The 22,159-nt window shown below is 41.1% G+C and overlaps 1 protein-coding gene across 1 annotated transcript; it reads right to left on the reverse strand.

The window, feature by feature from the left end:
- Window positions 1–11,199: 11,199 nt before the first annotated feature.
- LOC120930694 (olfactory receptor 154-like) lies at window positions 11,200–21,911 on the reverse strand. The gene is made up of 3 exons (XM_040341868.1): window positions 21,843–21,911; window positions 14,779–15,694; window positions 11,200–11,405 (listed from the first exon to the last, which is right to left on the reverse strand). The coding sequence occupies exons 1-3, from the start codon at window positions 21,909–21,911 to the stop codon at window positions 11,200–11,202; spliced, it is 1,191 nt and encodes a 396-aa protein (XP_040197802.1).
- Window positions 21,912–22,159: the final 248 nt, after the last annotated feature.

The raw sequence follows: 22,159 nt of genomic DNA on the forward strand, positions 1-22,159 counted from the left end.
TGCGAGCTAATCCTGTGCCCCCCCCATCTTCACCCCTCGCCCCCTGGTCACCTAAACATACACAAGGAGGAAAAAAATATTTGTAACAAATAATCACTCCCCTGGGGTCACATTTAACCCCTTGATCACCAAGAGTATTAACGCCTTCCCTGCCAATGGCATTATTACTGTAACAGTGCATATATTTAGCACTAATTACTGTAGTAATGTCACGGGTACCCCCAAAAGTGTCAAATATGTCAGTTAGGGGTCTGATCTGTCCTGCAAAAAATCGCAGATCGCCGCCATTACTAGTAAAAAAAACAGCTTGCACAACCCCAAAGGCCGGCCCTGCTGGCACCCCATTATTCATTTTATAATATTTAAATTTACTTGACTAAAATTTGAACATACTTTTAAAATGTATTTTTTTAAATTGCTAAGCATAAATAAAGACAATAAATACAAAAAGACAATACACTTCCCCTTAAAATAAGTAAGAAAATACAGAAGATAGTCAGGAAGTTAGATAATTGGGCATCGGCAGGTAAAAGTATTTCAGATCCAAATGTGAGGGATATTACACTGAACCAGGAAAGCTCAAATTCCAAATTGGTTGAGTTGCAAATTATGGTATAATAATTGTAAAATACTGGTTACCCGTGGTGGAGAGCGCCTCTGAAACAGACAGTATATAATGCTATACATCTTATACTTTTACAGTTCATCATCTGTATAGAAACACAAAACAGCAATTCTATGATGTGTCTGTGTTTTTATTTATCTCCCAAAAAATATTACATACTTCACCTCAATTCTGTGAGTATTTTTAGAGATGATGTCTGGATGTGATAGTTCACTTTGAATATCCTCGGCAAACAATGTCAGATCAGCCATCGTATATTTTAGTGGAAATAATATACAACTTACAGAGAATTATTAGTCTCTGTTATTTACTGATTAATCTCGATCCCTTTTATACATTTACTTCTCCTTGGTTGGCTTTTTTTTGCATGGCTAATTAAGCTGACTGCTTATAATCTTTTAGGAATTATTTTTAGACCTTATCTCCCCTGATAAACAACATTTATTAATATTAAATTGAAAGCAGTAGTGAACTTATGTTTATTTTTATAGCTTTAATCCACTCATCTATTTTCTACCATTGCTTCTGCGCACTACAATTCCCATGCATAACCTACAAGGACAATACTGGCGTTTTACTTTATCATATTTTAATATTTATATTTCTTATATAGATATGGAATGTAGGATTTTTTTTTTACTATGTGTTATCAGTTTGTTAGTATTAACAACATTGTCTGTGAAGGGCCTCATTGATCCAGATCATGGTATAGCTAATAGTAGTTAGTCTCTTTCAACTAGACTTGTTACTATAAAGTTGAAAATCTTTTATAACTTTGTCAGTTCTAACAAGTGATATGAACATACCCCAGAATGTATAGCTACAATGCGTCAAGGCAGATGATGGTTTTCCAAGAACAGGATGGGAGTTGTAAAATTTGTGGAATCACCCTGTTCTAGTTGCATAAATCTCCCCTATAACTCTATAATGTGGTTTTAACATCTCTGCCCCAGTGATTTCACAACCATTTACACCTTCAGCCATGTTATTCAGTGTAAAACACACACACACACAAATACTGTAAATCTTCCCAGAAGAGTTGAAGCTGTTAACTATGTTAATATTGAACCCTACAGACTAAGACAGGGGTGCCATTAAAGTTCATGTGTGTGTAAAGGCAGGCAACCCAATACTTTTAACAATAAAGTATATATATACAGTACAGACCAAAAGTTTGGACACACCTTCTCATTCAAAGAGTTTTCTTTGTTTGCATGACTATGAAAATTGTAGATTCACACTGAAAGCTTCAATACTATGAATTAACACATGTGGAATTATACATAACAAAAAAGTGTGAAACAACTGAAAATATATTTCATATTCTAGGTTCTTCAAAGTAGCCACCTTTTGCTTTGATTACTGCTTTGCACACTCTTGGCATTCTCAAGAGGTAGTCACCTGGCGCAGCACCCCATCACTCTCCTTCTTGGTCAAATAGCCCTTACACAGCCTGGAGGTGTGTTTGGGGTCATTGTCTTGTTGAAAAATAAATGATGGTCTAACTAAACGCAAACCGGATGGAATAGCATGCCGCTGCAAGACGCTGTGGTAGCCATGCTGGTTCAGTATGCCTTCAATTTTGATTAAATCCCCAACAGTGTCACCAGCAAAGCACCCCCACACCATCACACCTCCTCCTCCATGCTTCACGGTGGGAACCAGGCATGTAGAGTCCATCCGTTCACCTTTTCTGCGTCGCACAAAGACACGGGGGATGGAGCCAAAGATCTCAAGTTTGGACTCATCAGACCAAAGCACATATTTCCACTGGTCTAATGTCCATTCCTTGTGTTCTTTAGCCCAAACAAGTCTCTTCTGCTTGTTGCCTTTCTTTAGCAGTGGTTTCCTAGCAGATATTCTACCATGAAGGCCTGATTCACACAGTCTCCTCTTACCAGTTCTAGAGATGTGTCTGCTGCAAAAGGTGGCTACTTTGAAGAACCTAGAATATGAAATATATTTTCAGTTGTTTCACACTTTTTTCTTATGTGTAATTCCACATGTGTTAATTCATAGTTTTGATGCCTTCAGTGTGAATCTATAATTTTCATAGGCATGAAAATAAAGAAAACTCTTTGAATGAGAAGGTGTGTCCAAACTTTTGGTCTGTACTATATATATATATGTATATATATATATATATATATATATATATATATATATTTATACTTTATTGTTAAAAGTGTTGGGATGCCTGCCTTTACACACACATGAACTATAACGGCATCCCTGGATTAGTCCGTAGGGTTAAACATTAATATAGTCAACAGTAGGGATGAGCTTTGTGTTCGATTCGAACATATGTTCGACTCGAACATTGTCTGTTCGTACGTTCGACGAATTTCGAACAAAACGAGTCATTCACGCCAAATTCGAGTGACGCGCAATGGCCCATAATTTACTGCGGCATTGCATGCTGATGATTGGTCAAGCATGCACCATGACCCTGCATGCCTGGCCAATCACAGCGCGCAAAAAACGAAGAACCATAATTGGCCAAAGCCAGGGTGGCTTTGGCCAATTATGGCTCAGGGGGTTTTGTACATGCCCCACACTATATAAGGCCGCCTGCAAGGCGGTCGCGTGTAGTGTGTTGCGGCGTTGTTAAAGAGAAGAAGTCAGTCAGTCAGTTAGAGAGATAGAGAGAGAAACAGTGTCTTTTCTACCAGATAGATAGATAGATAGATAGAGCAGGCAGGCTAGTCAGTTTAGTTAAATTTACAGTGTGTAGAGGATATATATATACATCCTAGCGTTGTACATATATTTATACACTGTATAGCTTAGCTAGATGAGCTATTCCTAGACGTGGACGTGTGCTATTTAATTGCACATAAACACAGTTGCTGTTAGTGCATGTGTGCTATTTAATTGCACATACACACAGTTGCTGTTACTGCATGTGTGCTATTTAACTGCACATAAACACAGTTGCTGTTACTGCACGTGTGCTATTTAATTGCACATAAATGCATTAGCTGTTACTGCATGTGTGCTATTTATTTGCACATAAACACAGTTGCTGTTAGTGCACGTGTGTTATTTAATTGCACATAAACGCAGTCGCTCTTACTGCACATGTGCTGTTTTTTTGCCCCAGGGAGGTCAGGATCGGCACTGGGTCTTGTAATGACCTGGGGGGAGTGGTGGCGGGGAAACTCATGCTATTTTTTTCAATGATTTTTATCAATATTGCAGGGACCAAACATTACATTAAAGCCACAAGCAGTATTAAATTACTTTTTTTCTGAGAGTAATCTCATGTTGTGCAGGGACATTTCTAAACATGTGCCACTACTATAGACACCCAGCAGGTACGATATTTAAAGGAATTTTTGATTATTTGTTTTCACTTTAAGCATCATTAAAATCGCTGCTCCAGAAAAAACTACAGTTTTTAAAACTTTTTTTTCCATTGATACATGTTCCCTGGGGCAAGACCCGGGTTCTCAAAGACGTTTTCCAACAATAACTTGAATATTGGTCTTTAAAATGAGCACTTTTGTATTCGAATGTTCGAGTCCCATAGACTTCAATGGGGTTCTAAATGTTCGATCGGTCCGTTCGAAAGTTCTGGTGCGAACCGAACGCGTGTATGTTCGGCTCATCCCTAGTCAACAGCTTCAACTCTTCTGGGAAGGCTGTCCACAAGGTTTAGGAGTGTGTCTATGGGAATGTTTGACCATTCTTCCAGAAGCACATTTGTGAGGTCAGGCACTGATGTTGGACGAGAAAACCTGGCTTGCAAACTCCACTCTAATTCATCCCAAAGGTGTTTTATCAGGTCGAGGTTCAGGCCAGTCAAGTTCCTTCACCCCAAACATGCTCATCCATGTCTTTATGGAACTTGGTTTGTGCACAGGTCCAAATCATTTGGTGGAGGTGGGATTATGGTGTGGGGTTGCTTTTCAGGAGTTGGGCTTGGCCCCTTAGTTGCAGTGAAGGGAACTCTTAAGGTGTCAGCGTACCAAGACATTTTGGACAATTTCATGTTCCCAACCTTGTTGGAACAGTTTGGGGATGTCCCCTTCCTGTTCTTTTTTTTCCCACTTCAGACTCCACCAACAAAGGACTGCGAGACTTGCTCATGGTTTTTCCACCCATAACATCTCTTCTGTGGCTTTGCATCACATGTGGTTCTTTCATCTTTATTGTTATTTTTATTGTTATTTTTTTTCTCCTTTTCTCCCCTTATTTGTATTCTTTCTTTCTTAGAAAATTCTCCATTTTTCATTTTTAAACAGACAGTTATAATCTAAGACCTCCTCCTCTCAGGGGAGTATAAACCTTAAGTATTGACTTGCCTCTTGCTTTTATTCCACTCCAAGCTCTCCTCGAGCAAGATGTTCCATTTCTGTTGTATAGTCTACTCGCTGTATCCACTCTTTTATTGAGGGCCTCTTTGGGTGTAGCCAATTTTTTGGAATTAGGCCCTTTGCTGCGTTCAGCAGCACAGGAACCAAAGTTGATCCGTACTGTTTTGTTTGTTTTATTTGTTCTATGGAACAAACAAGACAAAGGATTCCCCTTCCTGTTCTAACATGATTACGCACCAATGCACAAAGCAAGGTCCAGAAAGACATGGGTGAGCGCGTTTGGGGTGGAGTCCTGACCTCAACCAGCTAGAAAACCTTTGGGATGAATTATAAAGGAAACTGTGAGCCAGACCTTCTCTTCCAACATCAGTGCCTGACCTCACAAATGGGCTTCTGGAAGAATGGTCAAACATTCCGATAGACACACTCCTAAACCTTGTGGACAGCTTTCTGAGAAGAGTTGAAGCTGTTATAGCTGCAAAGGGTGGGCCAACTGAATATTGAACCATACAGACTAAGACTAGGATGCCATTAAAATTTGTGCGTTTAAAGGCAGATGTCCCAATACTTTTGGCAATATAGGGCCAGATTCAGAGAAGAAGTATGCCGAAGTATCTGCTGATACTCCGGCGTACTTTCAAATTTGCTGCGTCGTATCTTTAGTTTGAATCCTCAAACCAAGATACGACGGCTTCTGGCTTCGATCCGACAGGCGTACGGCTTTGTACGCCTTTGGATCGTAGGTGTAATACTTTGGCGCCCGCTGGGTGAAGTTTGCGTCGTTTTCCGCGTCGGGTATGCTAATTAGCTGTTTACGGCGATTCACGAAGGTACGCGCGGCCGTCGCATTCTCTTACGTCGTTGCTAGTCGGCTTTTCCCTGCGTATAGTTAAATCTTGTATTTTGTGGCCTATCTTTAGACTTGCCATGTTAAAGTATGGCCGTCGTTCCAGCGTCGAATTTCAATTTGTAACGTAAATGCAATACGTTACGCCGTCGGCATTCTACGTGAATCTGGCCCATAGTGTGTACATATACAGTCTTGATCAAACGTTCAAGACCACTTGAAAAATGGCAAAAAATCATATTTTACATTGTTGGATCTTAACAAGGTTCCAAGTAGAGCTTCAACATGCAACAAAAAGAAATGAGAGTGAGACAATTTTTTTTTAGCATTCAATTAATTGAAAATAACTAATAAACTGAAACAGGCTGTTTTTCAGCTGATTAAAAGTTTAGGACCACATGCCTTTAAAAGGCCAAATCTGTGCAAAGATGTGGATTCATTGTCATTTCTCTGTCAGGTAGTCACACGTTGTGATGGCAAAGACAAAAAAACTCTCTCTTTTGAACGTGGTCGGGTTGCTGAACTGCATAAGCAGGGTCTCTCATCCTCAACCCAAATTAAGGCCCTTACTGGTGCTGACTGCAGCCATATAACTATCAGACGGCATCTGAGACTGAAGGGCTTCAAAAACAAAAAACGTCTTCAAAAACCTTGTCTCCTTGAACGCCACAGAACTTCTCGTTTGGACTTTGCAAGAGAGCACCAAACATGGGACATTCAAAGGTGGAAGAAAGTTTTATTCTCTGATGAGAAAAAATGTAACCTTGATGGTCCTGATGGTTTCCAACGTTACTGGAATGACAAGCAGAGCCCACCTGAGATGTTTTCTACGCGCCACAGTGGAGGGGGCGCCATAATGGTCTGGGGTGCCTTTTCCTTCAGTGGAACAATGGAGCTTCAGGAAGTGCAGGGGCGTCAAATGGCCGCTGACTATGTCCAGATGTTGCAGAGAGCATTCCCCATGACTGAGGGCCCTCGTCTGTGTGGTAACGAATGGGTTTTTCAACAGGACAACGCTACAGTACACAATTCCAGCAGGACAAGGAACTTCTTCCAGGAGAATAACATCAATCTTTTGGCCCATCCTGCGTGTTCCCCTGATCTAAATCCAATTGAGAACCTTTGGGATGGATGGCAGGGGAAGTTTACAAAAATAGACAACAGTTCCAGACAGTAGATGGCCTTCGTGCGGCTGTCTTCACCACTTGGAGAAATGTTCCCACTCACCTCATGGAAACGCGAGGCATCAAGCATGCCGAAACAAATAACGGCGGAGCTACTCATTACTGAGTTCATGTTTGGAAGTTGGATTTCTGTTTTGGGGGGGTTTCGTTTTTTTTTGGAGGTGTGGTCCTAAACTTTTTTATCAGCTGAAGAACAGCCTGTTTCAGTTTATTTGTTGTTTTCATTAAATTGAATGCTCAAAAAATGTTTTGTCTCACTCTCATTTCTTCGTGTTGCATGTTGAAGCTCTACTTGGAACCTTGTTAAGATCCAACAATGTAAAATATGATTTTTTGGCATTTTTCAAGTGGTCTTAAACTTTTGATCAGGACTGTATATATATATATATATATATATATATATATATATACTCACTGACCACTTTATTAGACACCTGTTCAATTGTATATATTGCTTAGTTGCTAAGAAGATTTTTTTTATGTTTCATTTTCTATCACATTTGCATTTCTAATTTACAGGAAATTATAATTGGAGATTTTCCTACCCTCTGGGACGGAAAATATAGATTTTATTAAAAACAGGAGGCGAGTATTATGCTATAATCTTTCTTTACTGTCATCCAGCAGCAAGAGAGTTAATGAAAAGAAAAAACGTTAAACAGATAGGTATGCAAATGAACATAGGTAGACTGTCCAATCAGGTAACAGGAGTATGTTATAAAGGTGAGGTACAGGTGATATTCTTCCTCTTTCTTGATGATAAAACTAGACTGGAAATAACTTGAACTGGAAACTAATTGGAACAACTTGAACTGGAACTCATTCTTCATTATGTCATGAAGTCCACAGTAGAATAGGCGCATTAAGCTGAAAAAGAATACATTATGTAAGAGCAAAATAAATCTTGAAGGGTAGGGTATTAGGGTGGGATAATACTCGCCTCCTGTTTTTAATAAAATCTATATTTTCCGTCTCCGAGGGTAGGAAAATCTCCAATTTTATGGCAAACAGGAGGCTCATATTATGCTTGTTCAAAGCTGTATACTCTAGAGCATTAAATAAACATACAACCTATAGTTATAATACATTCATAGACACATGAGATTCCGGTCTAAAATAGAAATTCTTAAAAGTGGATTCTGAAGACCAGTTTGCAGTTTGCATTAAATCTGATAGAGAACCACCTGATTGAAATACCTTAGTGGCCATTGCACCTCTGGTGGAGTGGGCACCAAATATGGAAATGTCAATGCCTGCCAAATCCATGGTTTGTCTCACCCATCTAGCCAAGGTGGGTGAGGAAACTGGATGGAAGGGTTTGCAGTAGGAAATTAGTAATTGAGATGAGTCAGGGTCTCTAAAAGGTTGAGATTTGGTTTCATAGGTTTTTAGACATTGGACTACACAAAGGTTTGGATTGAAGGGAAAGGCCGGATAGAAGACCGAATGTAAGTTGGTCTTTGTGCTTCTGAAAATGGAAAATTGAACACCCTGGGGAGAGAATTGTCTACGGGATATATCTAGGGCTTTTACATCCGCTACTCTTTTAAGGGAGATGAGACAAAGTAGTACTGTTAGTTTGAAAGATAGAAGTTTTAAAGACAGATTCTCATTATCACCCCCAGGAGTTAAGACATTTTAAGAGAATGAGGATTCTGAAATGGGTCTAGTAGAATAGAAGGGAATACTGGGAGTAATCGTGGGTAGTCTATGCTCATCTCCAGAGCCTGAGGGAACCATGTTTGGGATGGCCAGTAAGGGGTTATCAGAACTATGTTCGATTCTAGGTAACGTGTCAGAAGGAGAGCCCTTGATATTAGAGCAAAGGGGGGGAAAGCGTAAGATGTTCCTTTCGGTCAAATTTGTAGAAGGGCATCTGTCCCCAATGCTTCTGGGTCTGGACGCCAACTGAAATATGTTGGAATCTGTCTGTTCAGGCATAATGCAAACCGATCTATCTGGAAAGGACCCCACAGGGAGTTTAGATGTTGAAAAATTGTCTGGTTCAACATCCAATCGCTGGAATCTGTTAGATAACAGGAATTCCAGTCTGCAATGGAATTGGATAGGCCTGGGATGTATTCCGCCTTCAATATAATGTTCTTGTCCAGGCAAAAATGCCAAAAATCCTTTGCAATGTTCGCCAAAGGTTTGGATTTTGTACCTCCTAAGCGATTGATGTATTGTACTGCGGATATGTTGTCCATGCGCAGTAGAATACAACAATCAGATCTGTCTCTCGCAAAACTCTTGAGAGCAAATGATCCCGCTAAGAGTTCGAGACAATTGATATGTAACAGAGCTTCGTCTGGAGACCATTTCCCTCCTGTTGTAAGAGGGCCGCAGCGAGCACCCCAACCTGAGTTGCTTGCGTCTGATTCTATTATTAAATCCGGATGTGGATGGAAGATAGTCTTCCCATTCCACATCTGGATGTGAGTCAGCCACCAAAGTAATTCTTCTTTGGTGTCCGGAGTTAGTGTTATCTCATTGGAATATGCCAAGCCGTCTCTTAGATGTTGGGCTTTTAGTCTCTGTAGTGCTCTGTAGTGTGGAGGTGCCGGAAATATCGCTTGAATGGAAGCTGATAATAGACCGACAATCCTCGCAATTGTCTGAAGAGATATTTGACTTTTGTTCAGGACTGAGCGAATCTCTCTTCTGATCATCTTCAATTTCCTGTTTGGAAGACTCAGAAGGGATAGTTGGGTATTGACAAGAAAACCCAGAAATTCTACCTCCTTTGAAGGGGTTAGGATGGATTTCTTGTAATTGATTATGAATCCCAGCATGTTCAGAAGGGATATCGTCCATTGAATGTGTAAATGAATAGTCTGAAATGATTGTGCCATGATCAAAATGTTGTCTAAATATATTATTAGACGAACACCCCTGCTCTGTAGAGCTGCTACTACTGGTTTCAGTAGTTTCGTAAAGCACCAGGAGGCAGATGACAGACCGAATGGGAGACTGGTGAATTGCCATTTCTTGTTTTGCCACAGGAATTGAAGAAATGGTCCCTTTGGAGCAAAGCTCTTTTATCTCCAGTGAGATGCGCTTTTTGACCTCTTCTGAGAACCTTATTGGAATAGGATCCTGACTTTGAGTCGGTAAAGAGGTGAAATCTATCTGGTAACCTAACACGGTGTTCAGAGGGCCTCTGGGGAAATGACCTTCGGTAGAAGATCTGTTGGGAAATCGGCCCTTGCGTTTCCCAGCTTTGGGAAAAACTTTTGGTTGGAAAACCTTTTTGAGTGATGATTGGGCCTTGTCTAAAGAAGTAAAGAGAGCTACGTATTTGTTGATCTCTTTAATAAAAGAGTCACCAAAAAGTAGACCCTCGGTGATGGAAGATGGTTGAGATGAAGCGAGATGCATAAGCTGTGGATCCAGCTTCATCAGAATCGATCTTCTCCTTTCGCTAGAGATGGCCGCATTGGCGTTGCCAAATAGTACAATGGCTCGCTGAGCCCAACCTTTCAGGACATTTAAATCTATTGGGGTGTTAGATGAAACTGCTTCTTCTATTAAATCTAGAATCTTAGCTAAGGGGCCTAACATGTCTAATAATTTATCTTGACAGAAACGATATGATCTGTCCACCCCCTTTTTTGGGTGTTTTCCTGATTTTAGAAGGAATTTAACTAATGCAGGGTCTAATTAGGGTGTATTGGCTAATTTCTTTGGGAGGGACGGTCTCGGGCACTCTGCTCTTAACTTACTAGCCTCGTTCTTATCTAATGGTTTCTGGATCCAGAGGCTTAAACATTTCATAACTAGGGAATGGGTAACCCATTCCCCTGAACGGGGATGTTTAATTTGACCTGGGTCGAAATACGGATCACCAGAGCCGTCTATAATAGCATCCTCGGATTCCTCCTTTTCAAGGGGTATTCCTTCTTCCGCATCAGAGACATTCTCATATTCAGAGTCTCTTCCTTCTTCTGATAAAGATTCCTCATCAGAAGAAGAATTGCTGGAAGAGGTACGGTAAGAGTCTGGTTTTTGCCTCTTTGAGGCCATTTTTACCCGTTGTAAGATCAACTCCTCCCGGGCAGAGGGTATAACGTGTGACCTCTTGTCACTGACAGTAGCCTTTCCTTTACTATGAGGCTTAGAAGATTCACCCTGGTTCTCCATCAGGACCATTCTTTTAGAATGGGAGGGACCGGTATGAGATATATGATGTCGTTTTTGAGACACTTTACCCGCTTTTTTCAATCCCTAAATCATGTGGGATGTAGAGTCCTCCGCTGACCAATAAATGTCAGATGGGGTAATAGGTAAAGGTTCAGGGGTAACCTGAGGTTTACTTTGAGACAGGGCCATGACTACCGATTGTGCAATGGAATCATGCATGGCCGTCTGCATAGCAGATTGGATGGATTTATCTATTATGGATTGGATTTTCTGGTTTTCCTCAGGGATATCTGAGGGGGTAACAGTAGTGGAATCTTTATTAGACATAGTGAGGTGTGAGTAAATGTGATTGACTGAAGACAAATTATTCTGAAAGAGAAAAAATAATAGAACAACTAATTAATATATATGCAGCAGAACTATATATATTTTTTGTATCAGCAGACAATATATATGTCAGCAAGAGGGCACATATATTATGAGCGTATACCCAAACATATATATATATATATATATATATCAAGGAAAACTTGTAAAAAAACGGGAAAAACACTGCGCTAAACAAAAAAATGAAAATGCTGCTAGTACCAAAAATATAGATACAAATATTTAAGCAAAATAAAGAAAAGAAGAGGTACAGCGCAAATTCTAGTGTATAGAAATTCTGATGTGATACCAAAAAATTCCTGGCGTGACACAAATAAGTGAAGGTGACACAAAATTGTAAGGTCAATTGCTATGCATCACTGAAACTAAACAATTGACTATAAATAAAAATGCACGTGAAAAACAAAAATAACTTGTAAATAAAAACAATATATGAATGTGTATAAAGTCTGTGAATGAATGAGATTGTGCAAGCAAAAAAGACTACAGGTGAGGTATTAGTCCATATGCTCCCAGATATCTTAAAGAAAACTTCTTTAAAAGAGTGAACTTCACAGCGAATGTCTTCAGAGAAAAGGATAGTACAGGGCTGACACAACCTTCCACCAAGGCACACCTGAGTGACAAAACAATGCCCTTACCAGATGTGGAGACCACAACGGTGGTCAGACTGGACCCGGGTATATTTAGAGTCACCCAAATGACTGTATGTAGCACACTGGATCTGTAGCACACTGGATCTGCTTCAAGCTATTTCCCATCGGTCAGAACAGATGAATGGCTCAGATGCAAAAAGAAAAGAAAAGGGCCCATAGTGCAACTTTGCCAAACAATTTAATGATCAAAGTAAAATATTGCACTTACAGATAGGTGGAGAATCATAAGCCCAATAAGGTGCACAAAGTGCGGTTTCAAAAGCTGGATCTCGGCGTCCTCTATGGCTTCCCCTTCCTGGGTCAGTTCAGGTTAGCGTAAAAAACGTCAGAATGCAGGCCACGCCTATGCATTTCGTCATACGTGACGTCGTCTGGGACTGGCTGCCAGTCCCAGACGACGTCACGTATGACGAAATGCATAGGCGTGGCCTGCATTCTGACGTTTTTTACGCTAACCTGAACTGACCCAGGAAGGGGAAGCCATAGAGGACGCCGAGATCCAGCTTTTGAAACCGCACTTTGTGCACCTTATTGGGCTTATGATTCTCCACCTATCTGTAAGTGCAATATTTTACTTTGATCATTAAATTGTTTTGCAAAGTTGCACTATGGGCCCTTTTCTTTTCTTTTTGCATCTGAGCCATTCATCTGTTCTGACCGATGGGAAATAGCTTGAAGCAGATCCAGTGTGCTACAGATCCAGTGTGCTACATACAGTCATTTGGGTGACTCTAAATATACCCGGGTCCAGTCTGACCACCGTTGTGGTCTCCACATCTGGTAAGGGCATTGTTTTGTCACTCAGGTGTGCCTTGGTGGAAGGTTGTGTCAGCCCTGTACTATCCTTTTCTCTGAAGACATTCGCTGTGAAGTTCACTCTTTTAAAGAAGTTTTCTTTAAGATATCTGGGAGCATATGGACTAATACCTCACCTGTAGTCTTTTTTGCTTGCACAATCTCATTCATTCACAGACTTTATACACATTCATATATTGTTTTTATTTACAAGTTATTTTTGTTTTTCACGTGCATTTTTATTTATAGTCAATTGTTTAGTTTCAGTGATGCATAGCAATTGACCTTACAATTTTGTGTCACCTTCACTTATTTGTGTCACGCCAGGAATTTTTTGGTATCACATCAGAATTTCTATACACTAGAATTTGCGCTGTACCTCTTCTTTTCTTTATATATATATATATATATATATATATATATATATTTATTACTAATATTCTGACTGCAGTTCAAAGTGTGTAAGTATATATATATATATATATATATATATATATATACATACATCTATATCTATATATATATATATAAAAGTATATATACATATATCTATATGCATATATCCATATGAACAAACATATGTTTATTTAAATTTGTTTGTGTAAATGTGTTACTATGTGTGTGTGTGTGCCAAACATACACCCCTGAACCTAAACCGGGTTTAGGGTTGGTATGTGGCAGGCACACACCCACACAGGAGAACGGAGTTCCTGCCTGTGTCTCTGACAGAAACTTTCTGTCAGGGAACGGCGGTATAGCAGCGCTGCAGCACAGTGAGGAGACACACTGCGTGTCGGGCCGCGAATCCGCGCGGGACCGCGCCACAGCTGAGCACCAGCTGTGAGGAAACAATATCCCGGACTGCCGGGATACCGCCAAACGGCCGCGGTGAGGGGACGCGGGCCGTCAGAGAACAAGTGAGTGTGCTGTAAGCTGGGGTATTGGAATGGTGAGGAGACCACCTGGGAAGATAATGAATAGAAGGGGGGTGGGCAATGCTGGGACTTCCATTAAGGATACAAAGTATGGCCCTGCAAACTGTGACAAGCGCAGGGTTGCAGGGAAAACTCTGCAGAAAATGAATATAAATATATATATATATGTAATGAGTTATATATTGTGACAGGGTACATGATTCCATGTATGTCAGTGAGAGGTTGTAAAGATCAGCTTTCCCTGTCTTAGAAAGGGTTAAGCCTGGCCAACAGGAAAACCTCCTCTCTCTCCCTATTAATTACGCAACACCTGATAGAGACTGGAGGAGGGAGAGCTCAGCCTGAGGCACGCTGAGCTGAACAGGACAGGTTGGAGACTGTCTTCTTTGGAGAAACAAGGTCTGTCACAGACAATCCCTTATTTGGACTATTATTTGTTTATTTGTTTTATACTGGAGGCTGGAATAGCCCCTCCAGTACACAGTAGTCAGGGACCGTACTGTTAGTTAGCCTCCGAAGCTTGAGTAGGCCGTTTTGTTTTTGTATTATTTCTTTTGAGTGCAATAAAGCCATATTTATTGCTTAAGTTCAGTGACTTTGCTGCATTACATTACCGCTATTCCGTGCGACCTTGTCACAATATATATATATAATATATGTAGAAGCACCTGAGGAAAAAATGTCAATGTACTTATCTGGCTGGAGCAGCAAGAAAGAGGAAGAATATCACCTGTACCTTACCTTTATAACATACTCCTGTTACCTGATTGGACAGTCTACCTATGTTCATTTGCATACCTATCTGTGTAACGTTTTTTCTTTTCATTAACTCTCTTGCTGCTGGATGACAGTAAAGAAAGATTATAGCATAATATGAGCCTCCTGTTTGCCATAAAATTTAATTTTTTCAATAGCTGTTTTAAAGTCCTTGTTCCTGAATGTGTATATGATTGGATTCAGCAATGGAGTCATTACAGTATAAAAGAGGGAGAGGATCTTGTTCAGAATATCCTTTTGTCCTTTTGTTGGAATCAAATACACTGCGATTAGCGCCCCATAAAAAATGCACACTACGGTCAAGTGAGAGCTGCAGGTGGTGAAGGCTTTCTTTCTTCCTGTAATTGATTTAATTTTAAGGATGGTTGAAACAATATAGATATACGATATAACAATTAATATAAAAGGTGCTACAACATAGATGAAACCTAATACATAGGCCTGATTATAGAGCCATGAAGTATCGGAGCAGGAAAGCTCAAGTATTGGTTCAAAGTCACAGAAGAAGTGATGAATGATGTTTGGTCCACAGTAGTATAAACTGCACAAAGATATGAAATCAACCAATGTCATTGTAAAGCCCAGTACCCAAATGATAATCACTGATTTAATGCAAATTGATTGGTTCATTATAGAGTTGTAATGCAGAGGCTTACAGATGGCCAAATACCGGTCATAGGACATCACAGTCAGTAGAAAACACTCTGAGGCCTCAGGCTGGGCAAAAAATGAGAACTGGATGATACATCCAGCAAGAGACATGGTACATCCATCATGTAAGATGATATAAAGAAGGTTGGGAATAATATCTGTAGACAGAATTATATCAAGCAATGATAGTTGGGTGATGAAGAGGTACATGGGAGACTGAAGTGTTTTACTCAGATGATATAAAACCACAATAACAAGATTTCCAGACATAGTAACACAATATATGAGAAACAGAACCAAGAAAAATTGAATTTTGATGTGTTTTAGAAACGGAAAGCCTGTTAGTACAATATTGGTTATATTATTGTGATAGACCACCTGTTAAGACAATAAACAAATATATAATTTAAGTTGTATCTAGAAGAAAATCCACTATGCTCAACTCCTCAAAATTCTGGTGGATGGCAAAATAAAAACAACGATTAATCTGACATGTATTCATTTGATTTTGCTAATATCTAGAGTTGACCGAACCCGAACTGTAAAGTAAAAAAAATAATTGGAAAAAGTTTGGGTCCAGGTTCGGAGTTCGGGGAAAAAAAATGCGCGGAGGTCCCCACAAATTCAATAACCAGACCCTTTAGGTCTGGTATGGATATTAAGGGGAACCCCGCCGTCAATTTAAAAAAAAATGACGTGCGGTTCCCCCTAAATATCCATAACCAGACCCGTTATCCGAGCATGTTGACCTGGCCGGCCGCAGAAAAGAGGGGGGACAGAGTGCGGCCCCCCCTCTCCTGAACTGCACCAGGCCACATGCCCTTAACATTGGGAGGGTGCTTTGGGGTGCCACCCAAAGCACCTTGTCCCCATGTTAATGGGGACAAGGGTCTCATCCCCACAACCCTTGCCCAATGGTTGTGGGGGTATGCGGGCGGGAGGCTTATCAGAATCTGGAAGACCCAGACCCCTCTGCTACGTCACTGGGTAAGCCCAGTCTTCCCTATTCCGGGGCTTCCCCAGTGACATAGCAGAGGGTGCGTCAGAGGGTGTGGGGTCACGTGACGGGTGGCCCTGCCTCCCCTATATAAGTAATGTCACAGCTTCAGCGCGTCATTCGCTGGGCTGTGTCCAGCGGTCAGAGGAGGTCGGTGATGCTGCGCTCTGGATGGATGGATCTTCTCATCGCTGGAGATCACCCGCACCCTTCGCTGGATCAGGACAACGTTGGAGCAGGAAGCCGGGAATGAGTAGATTATCACCGCTGGAGTTTTTTTATTTATTTTTTATTAATAAAGGACTTTATTCTACGGTGTGTTTTTTTTTTACAAGAATTTACACTTCCTTCGTGAAATGGTAGGGGTACAGTGTACCCCATTACCATTTCACACAGGGGGGGTCAGGATCTGGGGGTCCCCTTTGTTAAAGGGGTCTTCCAGATTCTAAAAAGCCTCCCGCCCGCATACCCCCACAACCACCGGGCAAGGGTTGTGGGGATTAGACCCTTGTCCCCATCAACATGGGGACAAGGTGCTTTGGGGGGCACCCCAAAGCACCCTCCCAATGTTGAGGGCATGTGGCCTGGTGCGGTTCAGGAGAGGGGGGGGCCGCACTCTGTCCCCCCCTCTTTTCTGTGGCCGGCCAGGTCAACGTGCTCGGATAACGGGTCTGGTTATGGATATTTAGGGGGAACCGCACGTCATTTTTTTTTTAAATTGACGGCGGAGTTCTCCTTAATATCCATACCAGACCTAAAGGGTCTGTTTATTGAATTTGCAGGGACCTCTGCGCATTTTTTTCTAAAAGTCTGTGTCCTATTGACTACAATGGGGTTCGGAGTTCGGGTTCGGGTTCGGGTTCCCAAACCCAAACTTTTTTTTAAAGTTCAGGTTCGGACCTGAACCCGAACATCCAGGTGTCCGCTCAACTCTACTAATATCCTTTTCAATATTAGTTGAGTTGTACATTTTTGCATAATTCTGTGCTATTAGCAAAACATTAATTAGGAATTAGAATCAGAATTAAAAACAGTACATCATATTCAAACAAAATATAACAATGTATGTTGTTTTAACTATCCTATATAATCATAAAAAAAACATATACAGTGGGGAAAATAATTATTTGATCCTGTGCAGGTTTTGTAAGTTTGCCCACTTAACAAGAAATTAAGGGAATATCATTTTTATCATAGGTATATTTTAAATAACAGAGACAGTATATCAACCAAAAATCCAGAAAAAAACACATGGTACAAATGTTATAAATTGAGTTGCAGTTCTGTGAGTAAAATAAGTGTTTGATCCCCAAGCAAAACATGGCTTAGTTCTTGGTGGAGAAACCCTTGTTGGCAAGCACAGAAGTCTCCGAGTCATTCTTGACTCTGACATGACAATGGATGTACAAATAGGATCAGTAGTTAGTGGAACCCACCATCTTCTACGTCTCCTACGAAAAATTGTCTCCTTCATCCCCAAACAAGATACAGCAGTAGTGGTAGGCGCAATCATTAACTCTAGGTTAGATTATGCAAATTCCCTCTACCTCGGACTCCCAAAATACCAGTTGGCCCGTCTCCAAGTCGTCCAGAACACGGCAGCACGACTGGTAACAGGGAAAAAACCCTGGGAATCAATCACCCCGTCCCTGAGATCCCTCCATTGGTTGCCCGTAAAAGACAGAGTCACATTTAAGGCCCTATGCCTGACGCACAAATGTGTACACGGAGACGCCCCCCAATACTTATGTGAGAAAATAAAACAACAAAACCCCAATTTAGTGCTTCGATCAACTGACCAAAAATTACTACAAATCCCCAAAGCCCGCTACAAGACCAAAGGAGAACGTCGATTTGCATTCCAAGGACCTCGACTGTGGAACGCATTACCAACTAACATCCAAACGGAAATTGATCACCTGGCCTTCAGAGAAAAACTCAAGACCCACTTATTCTGAGGGAGAAACAGAAGGAAAAGGGATACCAAGCGCCTTGAGGCGATTCAGTTCGCAATTGTTGTGCTATACAAGTTATTCACTCACTCACGTCTCTTGTTGGCAAGCACAGAGGTAAGACGCCCTTGGTAACCAACTTGTAGTTGGTTGCCAGGTTTGCACACATCTCAGGAGGGATTTTGGTCCAGTCTTCTTTATAGATCTTCTCTAAATCCTTAAAGCGGATGTGCCACTAAAAAAAATATTAAAAGCCAGCAGCTACAAATACTGCAGCTGCTGACTTTTAATATTAGGACACTTACCTGTCCTGGAGTCCAACGCCGTCCGCAGCAGAGGACGAGCGATCGCTCATCACTCTGCTGCTCCCCCCGCAATCCTCAGTGAGGGAACCAGGAAGTGAATCGCTCCGGCTTCGTTACCCTGTTCCCTACAGCGCATGCGCGAGTTGCGCTGCGCCGCTGATTGGCTCCCGCTGTGCTCTGGGAGCCCTTTTGAGCCACTTTTTTGTTGTCTTGGCTGTAACTTTTGGGTCATTGTAATGACCCATCCACAACCCATCTCCAGTGTTCTGGCAGAGGGAAAAATGTTCTCATACAAGATTTTACAATACATGGCCTCATCCATTGCCCCCTCAATGCGGCAGAGTTGGCCTGTACCTTTAGCAGAGAAATAGCCCCAAAGCATAATGTTTCCACCTCCATGCTTGACTGTAGGGATGGTGTTCTTAGGGTCATAGTCAGCATTTTACTTCCTCCAAACACGCCGAGTTGAGTTAATGCCAACGAGCAACATTTTTGCCTCATCTGACCACAGCACTTTCTCCCAATCCTTCTCTGAATCATTTAGATGTTGATTGGCAAACTTTAGACGGGCATGTACATGTGCCTTCATGAGGAGGGGGAGCTTGCAGGGATGCTGCAGGATTTCAATCCATGGTGGCATATTGTATTACCATTGGTTTGTTTGGTGACTGTGGTCCCAACTGCCTTGAAATCATTCACAAGCTCATCATGTGTAGTTCTGGGTTGATCCTTCACTTTTATCATGATCATCCTTACCCCACGAGGGGAAATATTGCATGGAACTCCAGACCGAGGGCAATTGATGGTTATTTTGCATTTCTTCCATTTGCGAATAATCACTCCAACAGTTGTCTCCTACTCACCAAGCTTCTTGCTGATGGATTTGTAGCCCATTCCAGTCTCGTGCAGGTCTACAGTCTTGTTCCTGATGTCCTATGACAGCTCTTTGGTCTGGTTTAAATGGACGAAAGAGATTGTGTGGATGGGTTGTTTTTGGCTATAAGGATCAACTCTTCCATTTCTGCCATTAGCTTTACACAGTGAATCCAGTTGGAGAGAGTAGGTGGGGTCTATGTGCCCCATCTCAACTGGATACAGCATTCAGCTGCATTTACCAAGTGCAGGGCCAGAGAATTTCATCTGAATTTAGCCTCTTTCAGTCTCTGTACAGTAGAACTCAAATAAGTGAGGAATAGGCAACACAAGTGTCAGGAAATACACATAAAAAAAAGTACAGTGCATATAGACTGATAAATCACACAAAATAAATCAATAAATAACAACTCATTAATAGTGCTAACAAGTGATAAATGCACACAAAAACTGTGTCAATAGAAAGTCTAAAGGCACAACATGTGGAATATAATAGTGTGCACCTCCAAGGAAAATAAAATGGATAGAAATATAAAAGTTCCCAAATAAATCAGTGTTAGTTTTGGAATGGAATACAGGGATAGCCAATGTGACACCAAAGATACCTTCACCAGAGGCTTATGGGAAGTCCGGGGACCCCCTTACCCAGAGTGGTTAATATGCCCTAAATTAAACTGTAGAGATATACTCAATAGCAGGGGCAGGGACATCAACACAGGTCACTGTTGCTAATGATAAGAATGCATCAAACAGATGGATGTGACAGGTATGCAGTGGGATATGCAAAGTAAAGGCTCAAGATAGTGTGGTATTGTAAACCTCCATGATTTATTTAGAAAAAAATGCACTTACATGGATTGATATCGAAGAGCATGTAAAAAAAGCCAAAGATAAAAAAGGGCCTATCTCTAGTGACAAAGATGGCCGCTACTCGGCTGTAAATGTGTGGTAGCATGTGTGCGTGGCTCTGCCCTATGTGTTTTGTCAGATGTGACATCATCAGGGGAACAAGTGTCAGGAAAACCAAGCTTATGCCCATGATCAAAGAAATGTGCATGCATACAGAATGATTCACAGGACTGTGCACAGAATTAGGATTGTGCGTGTGAGCATTAGCACTCTCATAAGTGGTCATCACCTCTTTTTGCCAGTGACCTGACCCGGTTTATTTACTCTACTTGTTCCTAAAAAACCTCCGGACCTCAACCTTGCCTCCTGTTCCAGTACCTCTTATGTCCGATACTGACCTTGGCTTGGCTGTGACTTTCTTCCCGTTTCCTGATTCTGTACCTCTGCTGTCCAGTTGTTGCCAACTTCTGCCCAAATGAGATCCTGCATCTGCCAACTGCAATCTTGCCTACTGTGCTGTCTTCATCTCACCATCTGATACAAGATCACCTGACCCAGATCTCCTCCAAGCACACGTGCTACTTTGTTGCCTTGTTGTTCCGTTTCAACCCCAGGGGAAACGGAACAAGAGGTTTAAGGGAAGCCCTGTCATCAACTTGTCCTGAACCAGATATGTGACAACAGGGAATCAGTCAGGTATATTGCAAGGAGCATGATAATAAATAGAGATAATAGTTACATAGGAGATAAGTTCTTCAGTCTGCTGCTTCTTCTTTCACTCTCCAGTCACAAGGTGGATGATGAGAGAAAACCTAAATAAAGGCGAAACAGCAGCAGAAAACAATCAGATGCCATCCTCTGCCAAGTATACCTGTGCAAGGTGGCAGAGTTATGTAATTTTCAAGACTGGAGGCACACAATAAAAACCTTTTGTCAAGTAAAATACCTCCCATATATGCATTTTGTTTATTTAGCTGTTTGTCTGGAGTTCACCTTTACTTTATTAGATCAAGTATCTTTTTTACAGTATCTTCAATCTATAATGTTTTTTTTTCCAATTTTTATTACAGTCCTTGAATCCCTTAATGTTGTTTTTGGTATCATCAGCCATTTTTTGGCCTTTAATAAACACATATGATTAAAATCCTGCTATACATTCTTGTTGGTCCTCAAGCCCTTTCTCGAGACATACAGCTGGTAGTCTGTATGCCGTTTTTTTTTGCAACAAGAAATTAGTTTAGTTGTAATATCAACACCACATTACAAAAGCAAAATTAGAGAAACTTTTTAAAAGAGACAACGGGACTTTAAGAGGTATTGAGACCTTCATTTAGAATGATTCACCAAAACATGTTTATTTAAAAAAATACTTTTTTCATTACACTCACTGGCTACTTTATTAGATACACTGTGCTAGTACCGGGTTGGACCCCCTTTTGCCTTCAGAACTGCCTTCAGATCTGGTGACTGTGGAGGCCATTGGAGTACAGTGACCTTATCAAGGAAAAAACATTCCTCCTGACTATGTAGAATAGATGGAATACGCTTACCGGATCCAGATGCCCAAGTTGAAGTCCCTTAGGACGAAACACATAGGGATTGGTAAGCCTACTCCCCATATTGCTTTTATTCGCTTGTTTATTTATTTTTGTGATGACTTTTATGTCAACATTTTGTTGGTTTTATTACAATAAAACCCATATCATTTTGACCTGCACCATCTGGAGCATTGTTTTTCTTTTTCCCTGCATGATCTGCTGGACAAAGTTTTTGAAGCCTCAGCACCATGCTTTGTCATATCCCTTTGGGGATTGTTTTCTTCTATCACGCAACATTGGCTGGAAGTAAGGGGTTTCCCTTCCCTTCT

Source organism: Rana temporaria, chromosome 3, assembly GCF_905171775.1.
Source record: "Rana temporaria chromosome 3, aRanTem1.1, whole genome shotgun sequence".
NCBI lineage: Eukaryota > Metazoa > Chordata > Amphibia > Anura > Ranidae > Rana > Rana temporaria.

Excerpts from the sequence above, each read along its gene's own strand:
- LOC120930694 (XM_040341868.1), bottom strand. The coding sequence starts at position 21,911 with ATGGGGAGTAGGCTTACCAATCCCTATGTGTTTCGTCCTAAGGGACTT. Across the intron at positions 15,695-21,842 it reads AACTTGGGCATCTGGATCCG|GTGGTCTATCACAATAATAT; the intron begins GTAAGCGTATTC and ends TTGTCTTAACAG. Across the intron at positions 11,406-14,778 it reads TGAAAAAATTAAATTTTATG|ATATCCCTGAGGAAAACCAG; the intron begins GCAAACAGGAGG and ends TTACCCCCTCAG.